The sequence below is a fragment of the Anolis carolinensis genome, unplaced genomic scaffold, assembly GCF_035594765.1.
Source record: "Anolis carolinensis isolate JA03-04 unplaced genomic scaffold, rAnoCar3.1.pri scaffold_12, whole genome shotgun sequence".
In the NCBI taxonomy this organism is placed as follows: domain Eukaryota; kingdom Metazoa; phylum Chordata; class Lepidosauria; order Squamata; family Dactyloidae; genus Anolis; species Anolis carolinensis.
Window position 1 is genome coordinate 17,278,017 of NW_026943823.1, and position 15,330 is coordinate 17,293,346.

General features: G+C 42.0%; 1 protein-coding gene across 2 annotated transcripts in view; it reads left to right on the plus strand.

Moving 5' to 3' along the window:
- The window catches only part of LOC103282655 (interleukin-13 receptor subunit alpha-1), a 44,221-nt gene extending 35,643 nt beyond the window's left edge, over window positions 1-8,578 (plus strand). For both annotated transcript variants that reach the window (XM_062963766.1, XM_062963767.1), the window contains exons 9-10: window positions 2,031-2,154; window positions 3,788-8,578. In XM_062963766.1, the coding sequence (XP_062819836.1) occupies window positions 2,031-2,154; window positions 3,788-3,862 (199 nt within the window). In that variant the 3' untranslated portion in view covers window positions 3,863-8,578. The remainder of the gene's footprint in view (window positions 1-2,030; window positions 2,155-3,787) is intronic.
- The last annotated feature ends 6,752 nt before the right edge of the window (window positions 8,579-15,330 follow it).

Consider the following 15,330-nt stretch of genomic DNA (forward strand, 5'->3'; position numbering starts at 1 on the left):
CGAGCCCGAAATCTCATAGAATCATAGAATCATAGAATAGTAGAGTTGGAAGAGACCACATGGGCCATCCAGTCCAACCCCCTGCTAAGAAGCAGGAAATCGCATTCAAAGCAACCCCGACAGATGGCCATCCAGCCTCTGCTTAAAAGCCTCCAAAGAAGGAGCCTCCACCACGGCCCCGGGGAGAGAGTTCCACTGTCGAACAGCTCTCACAGTGAGGAAGTTCTTCCTGATGTTCAGGTGGAATCTCCTTTCCTGTAGTTTGCTCGGACCAGCTGAGCAAGTGGTTGCATATAGATGTTAAACAACAGAGGGGAGAGAATGGCCCCCTGAGGAACCCCACAATATTGCACATAAATATGTTGAACCCTATATTCCCATATATATATTGATACTCTCTCTCTCTCTCTCTCTCTCTCTCTCTATATATATATATATATATATATATATACACACACACACACATACAGTAGAGTCTCACTTATCCAATATAAACGGGCCGGCAGAACATTGGATAAGCGAATATGATGGTTAATAAGGAGGGAAAAGGAAAGGCCTATTACACATCAAATTGCATTATGATTTTACAAATTAAGCCCCAAAACATCATGTTATACAACAAATTTGACAGAAAAAGTAGTTCAATACGCAGTAATGCTATGTACAGTAGAGTCTCGCTTATCCAACGTTCTGGATTATCCAACACATTTTTGTAGTCAATGTTTTCTATATACCGTGATATTTTGGTGCTAAATTCATAAATACAGTAATTACTACATAGCATTACTGCGTATTGAACTACTTTTTTCTGCCAAATTTGTTGTATAACATGATGTTTTGGTGATTCATTTGTAAAATCATAACCTAATTTGATGTTTAATAGGCTTTTCCTTAATGCCTCCTTATTATCCAACATATTCGCTTATCCAACATTCTGCTGGCCCGTTTATGTTGGATAAGTGAGACTCTACTGTAGTAATTACTGTAATTTAGCACCAAAATAGCACGATGTATTGAAAACATTGACTACAAAAATGCGTTGGATAATCCAGAACATTGTATAAGTGAGACTCTACTGTATTCCCATATATTCCCATATATATATTGAATCTATACATATACCAAGTAATAATAATAATATCCTACTAATTATATACACGAATAAGAGAAAAAGGAGCCTAAAAAATGGAGTAGCATTTGCTTCTTGATTCCAATATGACAATAGAATTATTATTATTATTGTTGTTGTTGTTGTTGTTGTTATTTATTGGCATGCTTGGGAAGAGGAGTAGCATTTGCATGTCTAGACAAAACCAAGGTTCAACAAAACCTCTGGATTCCAACGTAGCTAAAGAACAGGACCACTCTTTCTCACTTCTCTTTGGAATCTATATATATAAAAGAGTGATGGCATCAGGGCAGCGGACAAAACAACAAAACTACAGGCCCCCCAACCTCGAAATTTGACAACACAACCCATCATCCACGGCTCTAGGTTGATACAACAAAAAGAAAAATAAAGTCCTAATTACAGGGAGAGGAATAATAATTTTTATCCAATTGCTGCCAGTTTGAAGGCTAAGCTCCGCCCACTTGGTCTCCTAGCAACCCACTCAGCCCAGGGGACAGGCACAGTTAGGCCTCACTTAGGCCTCTTCCACAGATTATCATATTTTAACTGGATTATATGGCAGTATAGACTCAAGGCCCTTCCACACAGCTATATAACGCATTTAGAATCTTATATTATCTGCTTTGCACTTGGTTATCTTGACTCCACACTGCCATATAATCCACTTCAGTGTGCATACTAAACATTCAATACCACCACTACCTCAACAATTTCTCACCAACACCACCAGACAACGTCACAGCAACGCGTGGCCGGGTACAGCTAGTATGAAATATAATAATCCTGGCGTACTGCAGCTTTATGTAAATAAAACCGGTACAGTTATTTTTAATGTCAAACCAATTAATCTAAGTCTCCATCTATTTTTTTTCTTTTCTTTTCCATTGTACTTCCAAAGGATTAAATTGCTGATTCTCCCAACGATCCCGGACCCGGGAAAGTTCCTCAAAAACATGTTTGAAGAACAAAGCGAAGACCTCCCATCGAAAGGGATGTTCCAGGAGTTGAATCAGGATCTCTATGTGAGTGTCAAGTTTCCACCTGTTTCATAAATAGAGTAGAGTCTCACTTATCCAACATAAACGGGCCGGCAGAAGTTTGGATAAGCGAATATCTTGCATAATAAGGAGGGATTAAGGAAAAGCCTATTAAGCATCAAATTAGGTTATGATTTTACAAATTAAGCACCAAAACATCATGTTATACAACAAATTTGACAGAAAAAGTAGTTCAATACGCAGTAATGTTATGTTGTAATTACTGTATTTACGAATTTAGCACCAAAATATCACGATATATTGAAAACATTGACTACAAAAATGGCTTGGATAATCCAGAAGCTTGGATAAGCGAAGCTTGGATAAGTGAGACTCTACTGTAGTTGAAAGAAGACAAGGCTCAAAATAACCTGTTGTTTCTGAGACTCTCGTTTCCATTGGAAAGAAGTCAAGTTTGGTTTCAGAACGGTAGCATTTCTAATATGTTGAATAGCTGTAATAGTCCCTTTCGACAGATCTTTAAGGCATTTACATTTGATGTTTTTGCTTTTTTTTTTGCTTCAAAAGTACTGTGCATTTGTAGTGCATAATAATAATAATAATATATTAATATTCCGCTCAATCTCCCTGAGGGGACTCAGGGAGGATTGCAGAACACACATATGGCAAACATTCAATGCTGTTATACAATTAACAAGGACAGACAATACACAGACAGAGATAAAGACATTTCCCATCTTATTTCCGTCATCTTGAGGGCTGTGCTCGACTCCGACTGCTGTCACTCCATTTTCCATCCCGAGGAGCTTTGTCCTCCTGATCGATGTCCTTAAGGGTGACTTTTTTACCTCCCCACTAAAAGCGGTACCTATATATCTACTTGCATTTCTGCTTTTGGTCTGCTAGGCGGGCAGGGAGCTGGGGCTAATGGTGGGTGCTCACCCCGACCCAGGCTCAAACTACCGACCTTATTTATTTATTATTTACAGTATTTATATTCCGCCCTTCTCACCCCGAAGGGGACTCAAGGCGGATTACAATGAACACATATATGGCAAACATTCAATGCCAACAGACAAACAACATACATTAGACAGACTCAGGCATTTTTAACATTTTTCCAACTTAACGATTCCGGCCACAGGGGGAGCTGTTGCTTCACCGTCCAGTAGTGGCTGTACTTCCTCATTCCTTTCCTCGTGTTTTGCTGGCAGTTTTATGGTGTTGTAAATTAGCCTCCCCGCATAAAGCGTCCCTAAATTTCCCTAATTGACAGGTGCAACTGTCTTTCGGGGCTGCATAGGTCAACAGCAAGCCGGGGCTATTAATGGTCGGAGGCTTAACCTGACCCGGGCTTCGGACTCATGACCTCTCTGTCAGTAGTGATTTATAGCAGCTGGTTACTAGCCAGTTGCGCCACAGCCCGGCCCTTAACCAGCCTGCGCCACAGTCCGGCCCTTTCATTTTCAAAGAAGGAATTTTCAATGTGCAGCAATTTTGGGGGCTGAATTACAAAGAGTGCACTTTGTGCCGCTGCGCATTATATTCGGCAGCAAATGCTTTCTTTAGTTTCGGGATTTTTGCAAACCGAGGTGTGCCTTAGACTCGATGGCACATGAGACTCAATGTGGCGTTTCTGTTCCTTCTTTGTCCTTAGAAGCAGCCCTTGCAACTACGGGTCAAGGAAGAGCCGACCGATTTGTTGATTGTCACAAGTGGAAGCGAGGATTGAGGACATCCGGCTCTTTACGCCACGCGACGTCTGAATGTAAACCTTGGGGAGAGGAAACGAAGGACAATTCCTCGGAATGGCACCACGGCACCCGGCATCCTTTCCATGAGACCTTTTTGCCGGCTGCATCAACCCATTCCTTTATTGCTACCACCTATGCCGTTGAACTGGGACGCTCACCCCGAGCTCTGTGTTAGCTTCTGTGAAGCAGCCTTTCTGCCGTTTGTCTTCTTCTCCTTCAGGCGTGTCTTCAGTTGCGGACCTTGCTTTGCTTTGATGTCCATCCAGTTTGTAACGTGCACTTCTCCAAGGAACTATTTTTTTCAAAAGTCGAAGTTGGTTGGACTCCTTGACCAATGGTGACACCATGGATGCATCTCTTACCAGCTGGAAGCTCCTTCCTTGGAGGCTTTTAAGCAGAGTCTGTCGGGAGGGCTTTGATTGTGCTTTCCCTGCATAATGACAGAAGGAGGTTGGACTAGATGACCCCTGGGGGTCTCTTCTAACTCTAGAATTATTCTTTATTTCACTTTATTTCTTAATTAGTCGCTCTCCACCAGAGTGTTCCAAGCGACTTACAATTTATAATATCATTCCACAATATAAAAACATTCAACAGTGACTATTTGGCAGATTAGATCTGATTTACTCAAATGCTCAACCAAACAGCCAAGTCTTGAGCGCTTTTCCAAAAGGTCACAACTCCGACATTACTCTAACATATGGAGGCAATGAGTTCCACAGAACTGGAGCATAGGTTGAAAAGACTCTACGCCTTTGCAGCTTCCAATTCTATGATTCTAAGTTCTGTCAAAGTTTAATGCCTAGCTCCCTCCCCAATTTGGTGCCCAAGTCTTTGGAGAACCTCCGCTTGCACATGCTGGGAGTTGTAGTCCAGAACATTAAAAAAAGTTCTGGTTGTGACCCACATAGGTAAATGTAAAGGTTTCCCCTGACGTTAAGTCCAGTCGTGACTGACTCTGGGGGTTGGTGCTCATCTCCATTTCTAAGCCGAAGAGCCGGCGTTGTCCGTAGACACCTCCAAGGTCATGTGGCCAGCTTGACTGCATGGAGCGCCGTTAACTTCCCGCCGGAGCGGTACCTATTGATCTACTCACATTTGCATGTTTTCGAACTGCTAGGTTGGCAGGAGCTGGGGCTAACAGCGGGCACTCATTCTGCTCCCGGGTGTCACGACCCAGGCTGCAGAGCACCAATAACCATACACAGAGGCCAGAATCTATCTAATATCTTTATTAAGGAAATATGTAAAGTCAATAAAAATAAGTGCAGAATAAAGTTCAGAAGAAGACCTTTCGGGAAAGGTCAATTATAGTCCAGGAAAACAATGTCCAATATGAAATATTAAGGTCCAAAGTTATAATCCAGTAACCGAAACACTCACTTTGCCAAGCAAAGTGAGGGGAGAAGACAAGGTCCTTTAGTCCATGAAACTTAGGCAAGGCAAGGAAATAACTTGATTCAAGGCTTAATTCAAGGCAGCAAGAACAAGGAGCAAAAACAGGATCCGTGGTAATTACGTGGCGAGGTCCGGGAAGCAAGGCAAGGTCCGTGAAGCAAGGCAGGGTCCTGGGAAGCAAGGCAGGGCTGGAAACGAGAGCAAAGGACTTGGATGCGGGAGTAGCGTAGTCCACACACAACCTACTCCCGAAGCTGACGAATTGACTCCGCAAGATTCCTTCGTGGGCAAAACACCTAAGTAGGGTCTCGTTTTCCCGCCAAAGAGCAGTTCTCTGGGGAACCAGAAACGAAAGCTATTCTCTGAGTCCAGATGCATGACTCCTTAAAGTTTCCCATGGGAAGCAGACTTAATCAGCTGAATGCTTTGCAGCGATCCTAGCGCTCCTGCGAGACGCCTCCTGAGCGCCCCTCTGTTGTTTACAATAATCATGGCGAGAAAATGGGGGAGATTTCGGCTCAGGGCTTGTTTGACAAACTTCTGGAAGACAAATCTCCTGCAGGTGCAAGGGCTCCAATTCTGGCTGAGAAAGCTCCAATTCTGGCTGAAACGGTGGGAAACCTAAGTTTTCCTCTTCATCTGTCACAACAGCGCTAGGAACGGGACTACATGGCCCATGAGTCATCACACCGGGATTTGAACCTGGGACCTTTTGGTCTGCAAGTTCAGCAGCTCAGTGCTTTAACGCACTGTGCCACCAGGGACCCATTATACCCATGTGTATACTATAAATGATATTCTGAAAGAAACCAGAGATGTATAGTTCTGAGGGATTGTTAGGGGTGCAGGGCAATGTTCCAACAACACCGCAACCCTAGACACAAATGTTGGGACTCCAAATAACTTTTGTTGGTTTGGCCTGCGCCTTCGCTTCCTTCTCATGTCGCACCTCAGAATTGTTCACCTTGCTATAGACACACAGTCAGACACAGAAGAAAGTCTTTTGAAGTTTTATTGAGCAAAAGCAAATATATAAATCAAAGCAGGCAGTTGAAAGGTTTTTTAAAGTTGCAGTAAAAAAGTCATTAGGAATCCAATTAGTTCATAAGCCATAAAAATCCATTAGTCCATAAACCATAGCAATCTAATAATCCATAAGTCAAGACAGTAGACAGTAGATCCCAAAACAAAGGCCCAAAGGTACAAAGATCCAGGAAAACTTCTCTTAGGCTTGAAACAAGAACACACAGATGAAGCGAGGATTTGCTTTGAGGACAAGCTATCTGCAAACACACACTTTTAAAAGCACCCTAGAAAGGCATTTCTTTTCCCAGAAGTGGCCTCTTTCCTTCCCGCTAGCCTCTCACTCCTACGGACCTGAAATCCTCTCCACAACAAATGGTCAGCCCTAGATAATTCAAGGTCTTCGTTATCTTGCACCTGAAACGGGACTTGAGAGCTCTCTTGCTCATTAATTCCCTGGGAATGTCATCCTGGCTGTTATCTATAGCTTCTGGGGTCAACAGTTCATTCTGCACAAACTGCAATTCTTGAGCCTCTGATTCAGCCTGTATTCCCATGCCATCATCCTCTGGCTCAACTGGCCCTTGTATCTGAAACCCAGAATCCCCTTCTTCATCCTCACTCTGGCTATCCTGTGGCTGAGTCACAACATCTCAAGACAGACCTGCCCTTCCATTCTGCGCTGCATTTCTCGCCTTCCCTTTCCGTCTGCCAAATACGGTAACAGTTTTTGCATGGACGACAAGCCCCGGAGATGAACTGGACCAACAAAAGATAAATTGGCAAATGTTTGCCACTGTTCTGACATGCGCCAGGGGCGTTTTATGCCCCACCAGGAGGCCAAAAGTGCAGTTTATATTATCAGATTAACAACTTGTTGTTTTTAAAGAAAGAGGATTCAGCTAAAGGTAGCCAAGAGAAGTCATTTCCATGCGTTTGCCAAAGACTTGCATAATATTGGTGTGCGCAACTTCTTTTCTAGCGACTTGCCATCAACGGGCAGGGTCTGGCTTTCACCCGTGAATCCACTTCTTTGAGTAAAAAACTGAGCTCGGATCATGGAAATCACCATTTTAAAAAGCCATTCAGAAAACTAACTTGCATATTGCATCCATCGTTTTTACTGAACTCGGAGCCACGGATAGTCAAAACTGGAGCTCTTTCTTTCCTTTTATTTGATCCTGACAGTTTGATTGGTTTCAAATACGTATTTTCAACAAGTCATGGAATTCTCGAGTTGGAAAGGATTCAGAGGTCATCCAGTCCAACCCCCTTCTCTCAGGCAGTAAAAGCACAATCAAAGCCCTCCCAACAGATGGCCATCCAGCCTCATAAGCATTAGCAGGTTCATGGAGAAATATAGAATCAAAGCCCCCTGACAGGTGGCCAAAATATAATAAAAGCCAATGTTTGTATGTACAGTAGAGTCTCACTTATCCAACATAAACAGGCCAGCAGAACGATGGATAAGCGAATATGTTGGATAATAAGGAAAGATTTTAAAAAGCCTATTAAACATGAAAATAGGTTATGATTTTATAACTTAAGCACCAAAACATTATGTTATACAACAAATTTGACAGAATAAGTAGTTCATTACACATTAATGCTATGTAGTAATAACTGTATTTACGAATTTAGCACCAAAATATCACGATACAGTAGAATCTCACTTATCCAACATAAACGGGCCGGCAGAATGTTGGATAAGCGAATATATTGGATAATAAGGAGGCATTAAGGAAAAGCCTATTAAACATCAAATTAGGTTATGATTTCACAAATTAAGCACCAAAACATCACGTTTAACAACAAATTTGACATAAAAAGTAGTTCAATACACAGTAATGCTATGTAGTAATTACTGTATGTACGAATTTAGCACCAAAATATCACGATGTATTGAAAACATTGACTACAAAAATGTGTTGGATAATCCAGAACGTTGGATAAGCAAGTGTTGGATAAGTGAGACTCTACTGTACGTATTTTCAGCAAGTCATGGAATCCTCGAGTTGGAAAGGATTCAGAGGTCATCCAGTCCAACCCCCTTCTGTCAGGCAGTAAAAGCACAATCAAAGCCCTCCCAACAGATGGCCATCCAGCCTCATAAGCATTAGCAGGTTCATGGAGAAATATAGAATCAAAGACTCCTACAGCTGGAGGAGACCCCAAGGGCCATCCAGTCCTACCTCCTCCTTTTCTGCCGGGCAGGAAATGCACAACCAAATCCCCTGACAGGTGGCTAAATATAATAAAAGTCAATGTTTGTATGTATGTGGTTTTGTGGGTACATTTGCAGGCAATTTCCAAGACCGCTCCAACTTCCAGAGAGCACTGTGACTCGCACCGACAACACATCTGGACCAAACTTGATATACAAACTCAACACGACCTACAGAAAACGCTGGCAGAGTCTGGGGGGCAATGACAGAGGACGATGAGAGTTGTAGTTCTCCCATATGCAAAGAGCACTGTGAACCCAACCAACAATAGATCTGGACCAAAGTTAGCACACAGGCCCATCTTGGACAACATTAAACACTGGAAGGATTGTAGGAAGGGCATGTTGACCCAGAATTTTGAGAGTTGTAGTTTACCCGTATCCCTAATACATTTTCTCATGGGTTCACTCTCAAAATTCAAAACCCAACAATGAATCATTCTTAAGCTGATACAGTAGAGTCTCACTTCTCCAACACTCGCTTATCCAACATTCTGGATTATCCAACGCATTTTTGTAGTCAATGTTTTCAATATATCGTGATATTTTGGTGCTAAATCCATAAATACAGTAATTACTACATAGCATTACTGCGTATAGAACTACTTTTTCTGCCAAATTTCTTGTATAACATGATGTTTTGGTGCTTAATTTGTAAAATCATAACCTAATTTGATGTTTAATAGGCTTTTCCTTAATGCCTCCTTATTATCCAACATATTCACTTATCCAACATTCTGCCAGCCCGTTTATGTTGGATAAGTGAGACTCTACTGTACTTACAAAATCCTTAACTCCGGTATTGCTGGTGGCACAGTGCGTTAAAGCTCTGAGCTGCTGAACTTGCAGACCAAAAAAAGTCCCAGGTTCAAATCCCGGGAGCGGAGCAAGCGGCCGCTGTTAGCCCCAGCTCCTGCCAACCTAGCAGTTTGAAAACATGCCAATGTGAGTAGATCAATAGGTACCGCTCCGGCGGGAAGGTAACGGCGGTCCATGCAGTCATGCCAGCCACATGACCTGGAGGTGTCTATGGACAACGCTGGCTCTTCGGCTTAGAAATGGAGATGTGAACCAACCCCCAGAGTCGGTCACGACTGGACTTAACGTCAGGGGAAACCTTTACCTTTACTTTTACCTACCTAAACTAGAGTCATTTGCAGTGTGCTCTATTCTTGGGTAGAAACCAAACACAAGAGGGCAGGCGAGGTTCATTAAAAGCCACCCTCTTCTTTCTTCTGTGCTCTGCTATCCGGCTTCAGGGAGCCTGGTATCTTTAATACTGTGAATATTTATATATCCATCAAGAAAATGCATTTTGTTTCCCTGAGAGGTGGATGCTCCACTCTCCAGAAAGGAATGGTTTTGCTGGCTCTTTCTTTGCCTTCTGGGCAGGGAATTAAAAGGGAGAGCGGACGGCTCCTCTCTTGGGAATGGAGACTTTTATTGCATACACATCATTGGCCAGTGCTTTATTCTGTCCCTTTCCATAGCTATCTTGCCTGGAGCAATTGCATCCATACTGGGAGTCCTATGGAGCACATGATGCTTGATTCAACACTAGAACATCCATTTCCTTGAAGGGCTTTAAAAATATATATATATATATATATATATATATATATATATATATATATATATATATATATATTATATAGGTAAAGGTTTCCCCTGACATTAAGTCTAGTCATGTCTGACTCTGGGGGTTGGTGCTCATCTCCATTTCTAAGCCAAAGAGCCGGCGTTGTCCGTAGACACCTCCAAGGTTATGTGGCCAGCATGACTGCATGGAGCGCCATTAAAATATAATATATATTATACTATGTAACAAAATTTTGAAAATTTTTCTATTTCTGTTTTGAAAATGTTATTTCCTGTTTAATTGTGCGCAACTTATTTTGAAAGTAGTTGCTATACTCCAGAAACTTTGTTTTTGCGGCATGATCTAGGTTGGATTGGTTGAGATAGTCATTGAAAAACCATTGCAAAATGTGCTGCAGGATGTCCCTCCCGCAAGAACAAAGTTTTGGCAATTTAATAAACTTTTTCCATGTTTTGCGTCCATGGAAGAAAAACCATGGTACATAGTGTTATCATCGCCATAGAAATGTGGGCCACCAGCAGTGATTTCTATTTGTTTCATACTTTCTAGAGCCGTATCCACACGATGTAGTTATAGTAGTTTGATACCACTTTAACTTCCATGGTTCCCTCGTGTGAAATGTGTCATTTGGTGAGGTCCATAGACATCTCTAGAGCAACCCTCTGAAATAATAGTCTCTCCAGAAAAGCATCCCATAATTTATTTATTTATTTATTTGTTTATAGTATTTATATTCCGCCCTTCTCACCCTGAAGGGGACTCAGAGCAGATCACATTGTACACATATAAGGCAAACATTCAATGCCATGTAAACATAGAACAGAGACAGAGACAGACACAGAGGCAATTTAAACCGTCTCCAGCTTCCTGAGGGTATGCTTGATTCCAACCACAGGGGGAGCAGCTGCTTCATCATCCACTGCAACGGCACTTCCTCATTCCAACGGTGGCTGGGTGATTTTATGGTGTCGTAAATTAGCCTCCCCACATATAAGTGGTACCTAAATTTCCTACTTGATAGATGCAACTATCTTTCAGGTTGCTTAGGTCAACAACGAGCAGGGGCTATTTTTTAGTTCAATTGTTAGGTGCTCACCCCGACACGGGCTGGCCTCGAACTCATGACTTCTTGGTCAGAGTGATTTATTGCAGCTGGCAGCTAACCAGCCTGCGCCACAGCTCGGCCCCATAGCCTGGACATTAATTCTGTAGGATAGAGAGTCTCTGTAGCTTTTGCTTGGTATCTGCCATTCATTTTGGCAGGTGCGTCTAGATGGGAAAAGTGCCTGCCCAAATCCTCCATCCTTTATATGGCTGGGAAAGACCAAAGTTGTATCCATATTGTGGAACTGATGCACTTTGACACCACTTTAACTGCTTTGGAATCCTGGGAGTAGCAGTTTGGGGCGGCAACAGCTCACTTTGTCCATAGACCTGGGAAATCTAGAACTCCCAGGTTTCCGTAGCATTAAGGTATGGCAGTTAAAAGTGGTATCAAAGTGCATTAATTCCACAGCATAGATGTCAGCCAAGGGTTACATCTGGTCGTTCCAAATGCAATTTGGGTCTCTTTTAATCTGCTTTGAGTTCCCTTTTGGAGAGAGATAAAGCAGGACACAAATAATAAATATAACGATGTCTGATATTTTAAATGCAAAGGATGGATAGTAGAGTCTCACTTATCTAAGCTAAACAGGCTGCAGGAGTTTGGATAAGCGAATATCTTGGATAATCAGGAGGGATTAAAGAAGAGCCTATTAAACATCAAATTAGGTTATGATTTTACAAATTAAGCACCAAAACATCATGTTATACAACAAATTTGACAGAAAAAGTAGTTCAATACGCCGTAATGTTATGTTGTAATTACTGTATTTACGAAATTAGCACCAAAATATTACGATATATTGAAAACATTGACTACAAAAATGACTTGGATAATCCAGAGGCTTGGATACGCGAGGCTTGGATAAGTGAGACTCTACTGTATTTTGTAAAATCACACTTTTTGCAACTCCTGTTTGTTCTGCCATCATTTTTGAGTCTCTTTGGCACCGCTTTGAGTCCCTGGTTTTAGAGAGATAGAGCAGGATACAAACGACAGCAGCAGCAGCAACAACAACAACAACAGCAACATAATAATAATAATAATAATAATAATAATAATAATAATAATAATAAGGCCTGATCCTTGCAGCCCAGGAACAAGCCATCAGAACAAATGCAAACAAGGCCAAGATTGAAAAATCAGCTGATGACCCAAAATGCAGACTGTGCAAGGAAACTGACGAAACCATTGATCATATCCTCAGCTGCTGTAAGAAAATCGCACAGACAGACCTCAAACAGAGGCACAACTATGTGGCCCAAATGATTCATTGGAACTTATGCCTCAAGTACCACCTCCCAACAGTAAAGAACTGGTGGGATAACAAACCTGCAAAAGTATTGGAAAATGAGCAGGCAAAGATACTGTGGGACCTCCGAATCCAGACTGACAAAGTTCTGGAACACAACACACCAGACATCACAGTTGTGGAAAAGAAAAAGGTTTGGATCATTGATGTCGCCATCCCAGGTGACAGTCGCATTGACGAAAAACAACAGGAAAAACTTAGCCGCTCTCAGGACCTCAAGATTGAACTTCAAAGACTCTGGCAGAAACCAGTGCAGGTGGTCCCGGTGGTGATGGGCACACTGGGTGCCATGCCAAAAGATCTCAGCCGGCATTTAGAAACAATAGAGATTGACAAAATTACAATCTGCCAACTGCAAAAGGCCACCCTACTGGGATCTGCACACATCATCCGAAAATACATCACACAGTCCTAGACATTTGGGAAGTGTTCGACTTGTGATTTTGTGATATGAAATCCAGCATGTCTGTCTTGTTTGCTGTGTCATAATAAAATAATAATAATAATAATGACAACAATAACGGATATTTTAAATGCAAAGGATGTGTTTTTTAAAATTCCACTTGTTGAAACTCCTATTTGTTCTTTTCCTCTGAGGTATTCTTATTAGTGGCCTGGCATTTCGAAAACAGCGTCGGCACAATTGTGGCCGAAGGAAAACAGCCGGGAATACAAAGCCATTGGCATTGAAATAAATAATATTTGCCGTGTGCCCCGTATCTCAGCAACAGGCCTTGCAAAAGCAAGGAAGAAAGGGAAAAAACAGGGGGGCAGAGGCAAAACTCCAAAGAGCCGCTTGGCAAAGGCAGTCCCTGGTGCAAAGAGAGCCACAGAACAGCCATTCTGCCCTAGAAATCCCGTCGAAACCATTATATTAAGTGGCAAAAAGCCACGGTGCAAAGAGGGCCATGGAATCCCAAATTCAGGTTATGCAAGAAGGATGGTCTCTGAACACAAATTAAAGTGAAGGCCTGAAGACCATGGATCCCTCTGAGGAATGTCTTAAAGAATTAGGTCTGTTTAGCCTCCAGATGAGAAGACTGAGAGGAGTGATGAGAGGCATGTTTAAATATTTAAAAGGACTTCATAAGGAAAAGGGACAGGTTTCCTTTCTCCTAGCCTTTGGGCTAGGACTCAATGGAGCTATGGGTTCAAATGGCAGAAAAGGAGATCCCATCTGAACATTAGGAAGAACTTCCTGACCTTAGGAAGAGCTGTTCAATAGTGGAAGTCATTGCCTCAAAGTCTCCTTCTTTGGAGGCTTTCAAACAGAGGCTGGATGACTATACTTTGGGAGGGCTTTGTGCTTTTCCTGCATGGCAGGGAGTTGGACTAGATGGCCTTTGGGGTCTCTTCCAACTTTATTATTCCATGATTCTATGATATCCCTCTGCCCAAGGCAGAATGGATTAGCAGTTTGGAGAGAATACGGATTTTAGTAAAATTAAACAGTCTTAACACTATGATTTTATTTATTTATTTTATTTAAAGTATTTATATTCCCACCTTCTCACCCCGAAGGGGACTCAGGGCGGATTACAATGAACACATATATGGCAAACATTCAATGCCAACAGACAAACAACATACAGTATAGACAGACACAGAGGCATTTAACATTTTTCCAGCTTCACGATTCCGGCCACAGGGGGAGCTGTTGCTTCGCCGTCCACTAGTGGCTGTACTTCCTCATTTCTTTCCTCATGTTTTGCTGGCAGTTTTATGATGTTGTAAATTAGTTAAATTAGCCTCCTGCATACAGCGTACCTAAATTTCCCTACTTGACAGATGCAACTGTCTTTCGGGGCTGCATAGGTCAACAGCAAGCCGGGCTATTTAATGGTCGGGGGCTTATCCCGACCCGGGCTTTGAACTCATGACCTCTCGGTCAGTAGTGATTTATTGCAGCTGGTTACTAGCCAGCTGCGCCACAGGCCGGCCCAAAATATATCATATTTATGATATAAATATAAGTGCCAAATACTTGGACTATATTAAGTGCCAGAGATTTCAAGGGCAGGGTGGCTGTTTTGGCACTCATATTGTGAAATGTAGATACCAAATACTTGGACTAACAGAACAAATTGCCTTTAATAATAATAATAATAATAATAATAATAATAATAATAATAAAAGATATACTGCTGGCATTATAAATTTTTCACAGGAAGAGCTCGACAATTTGGACAGAAAAACAAGAAAACTCATGAGCATTCATCATTCACTGCACCCTCACAGTGATGTTGACCGGCTATATCTGCCTAGAAGATCAGGGGGCAGAGGACTCTTACAAGTAAAACAAGCAGTCAAAGAAGAAGAACATGCCCCGGCAGAATATGTAAAGCAAAGTGAAGAACCTGCTTTGATTGAAGTCAAAAATCAGAAACTCCTCAAAGCACAGCAGACAAAGAATCAGTACAAGAAAACCGCACTACAAACTAGAGCTGACAGCTGGCACAACAAAACATTGCATGGAAAGTTCCTTGACAAAATTGAAGGAAAAGCTGACAAGGAGAAGACCTGGCTATGGCTTACACCTAGGCCAACCCCATTCAACCCCAAATACAGAACAGCACTCTGGAGAGATGTCCATTTAATGATAAACTCTGTCCAAAGACCCCTCTTAAAAGGAGATTCACACTCTCTCGGCCTCAGAGGAAGGCAAAACGGACTGCTTCTGAGTCTCTTTTATGAGAGAGAAAATTGGACATAAATAAATATAAAAAGAACTAGGAAAGGATCTCCATAAGTCAGAAAGTATTTGAAGGCACCCAACAACAACGA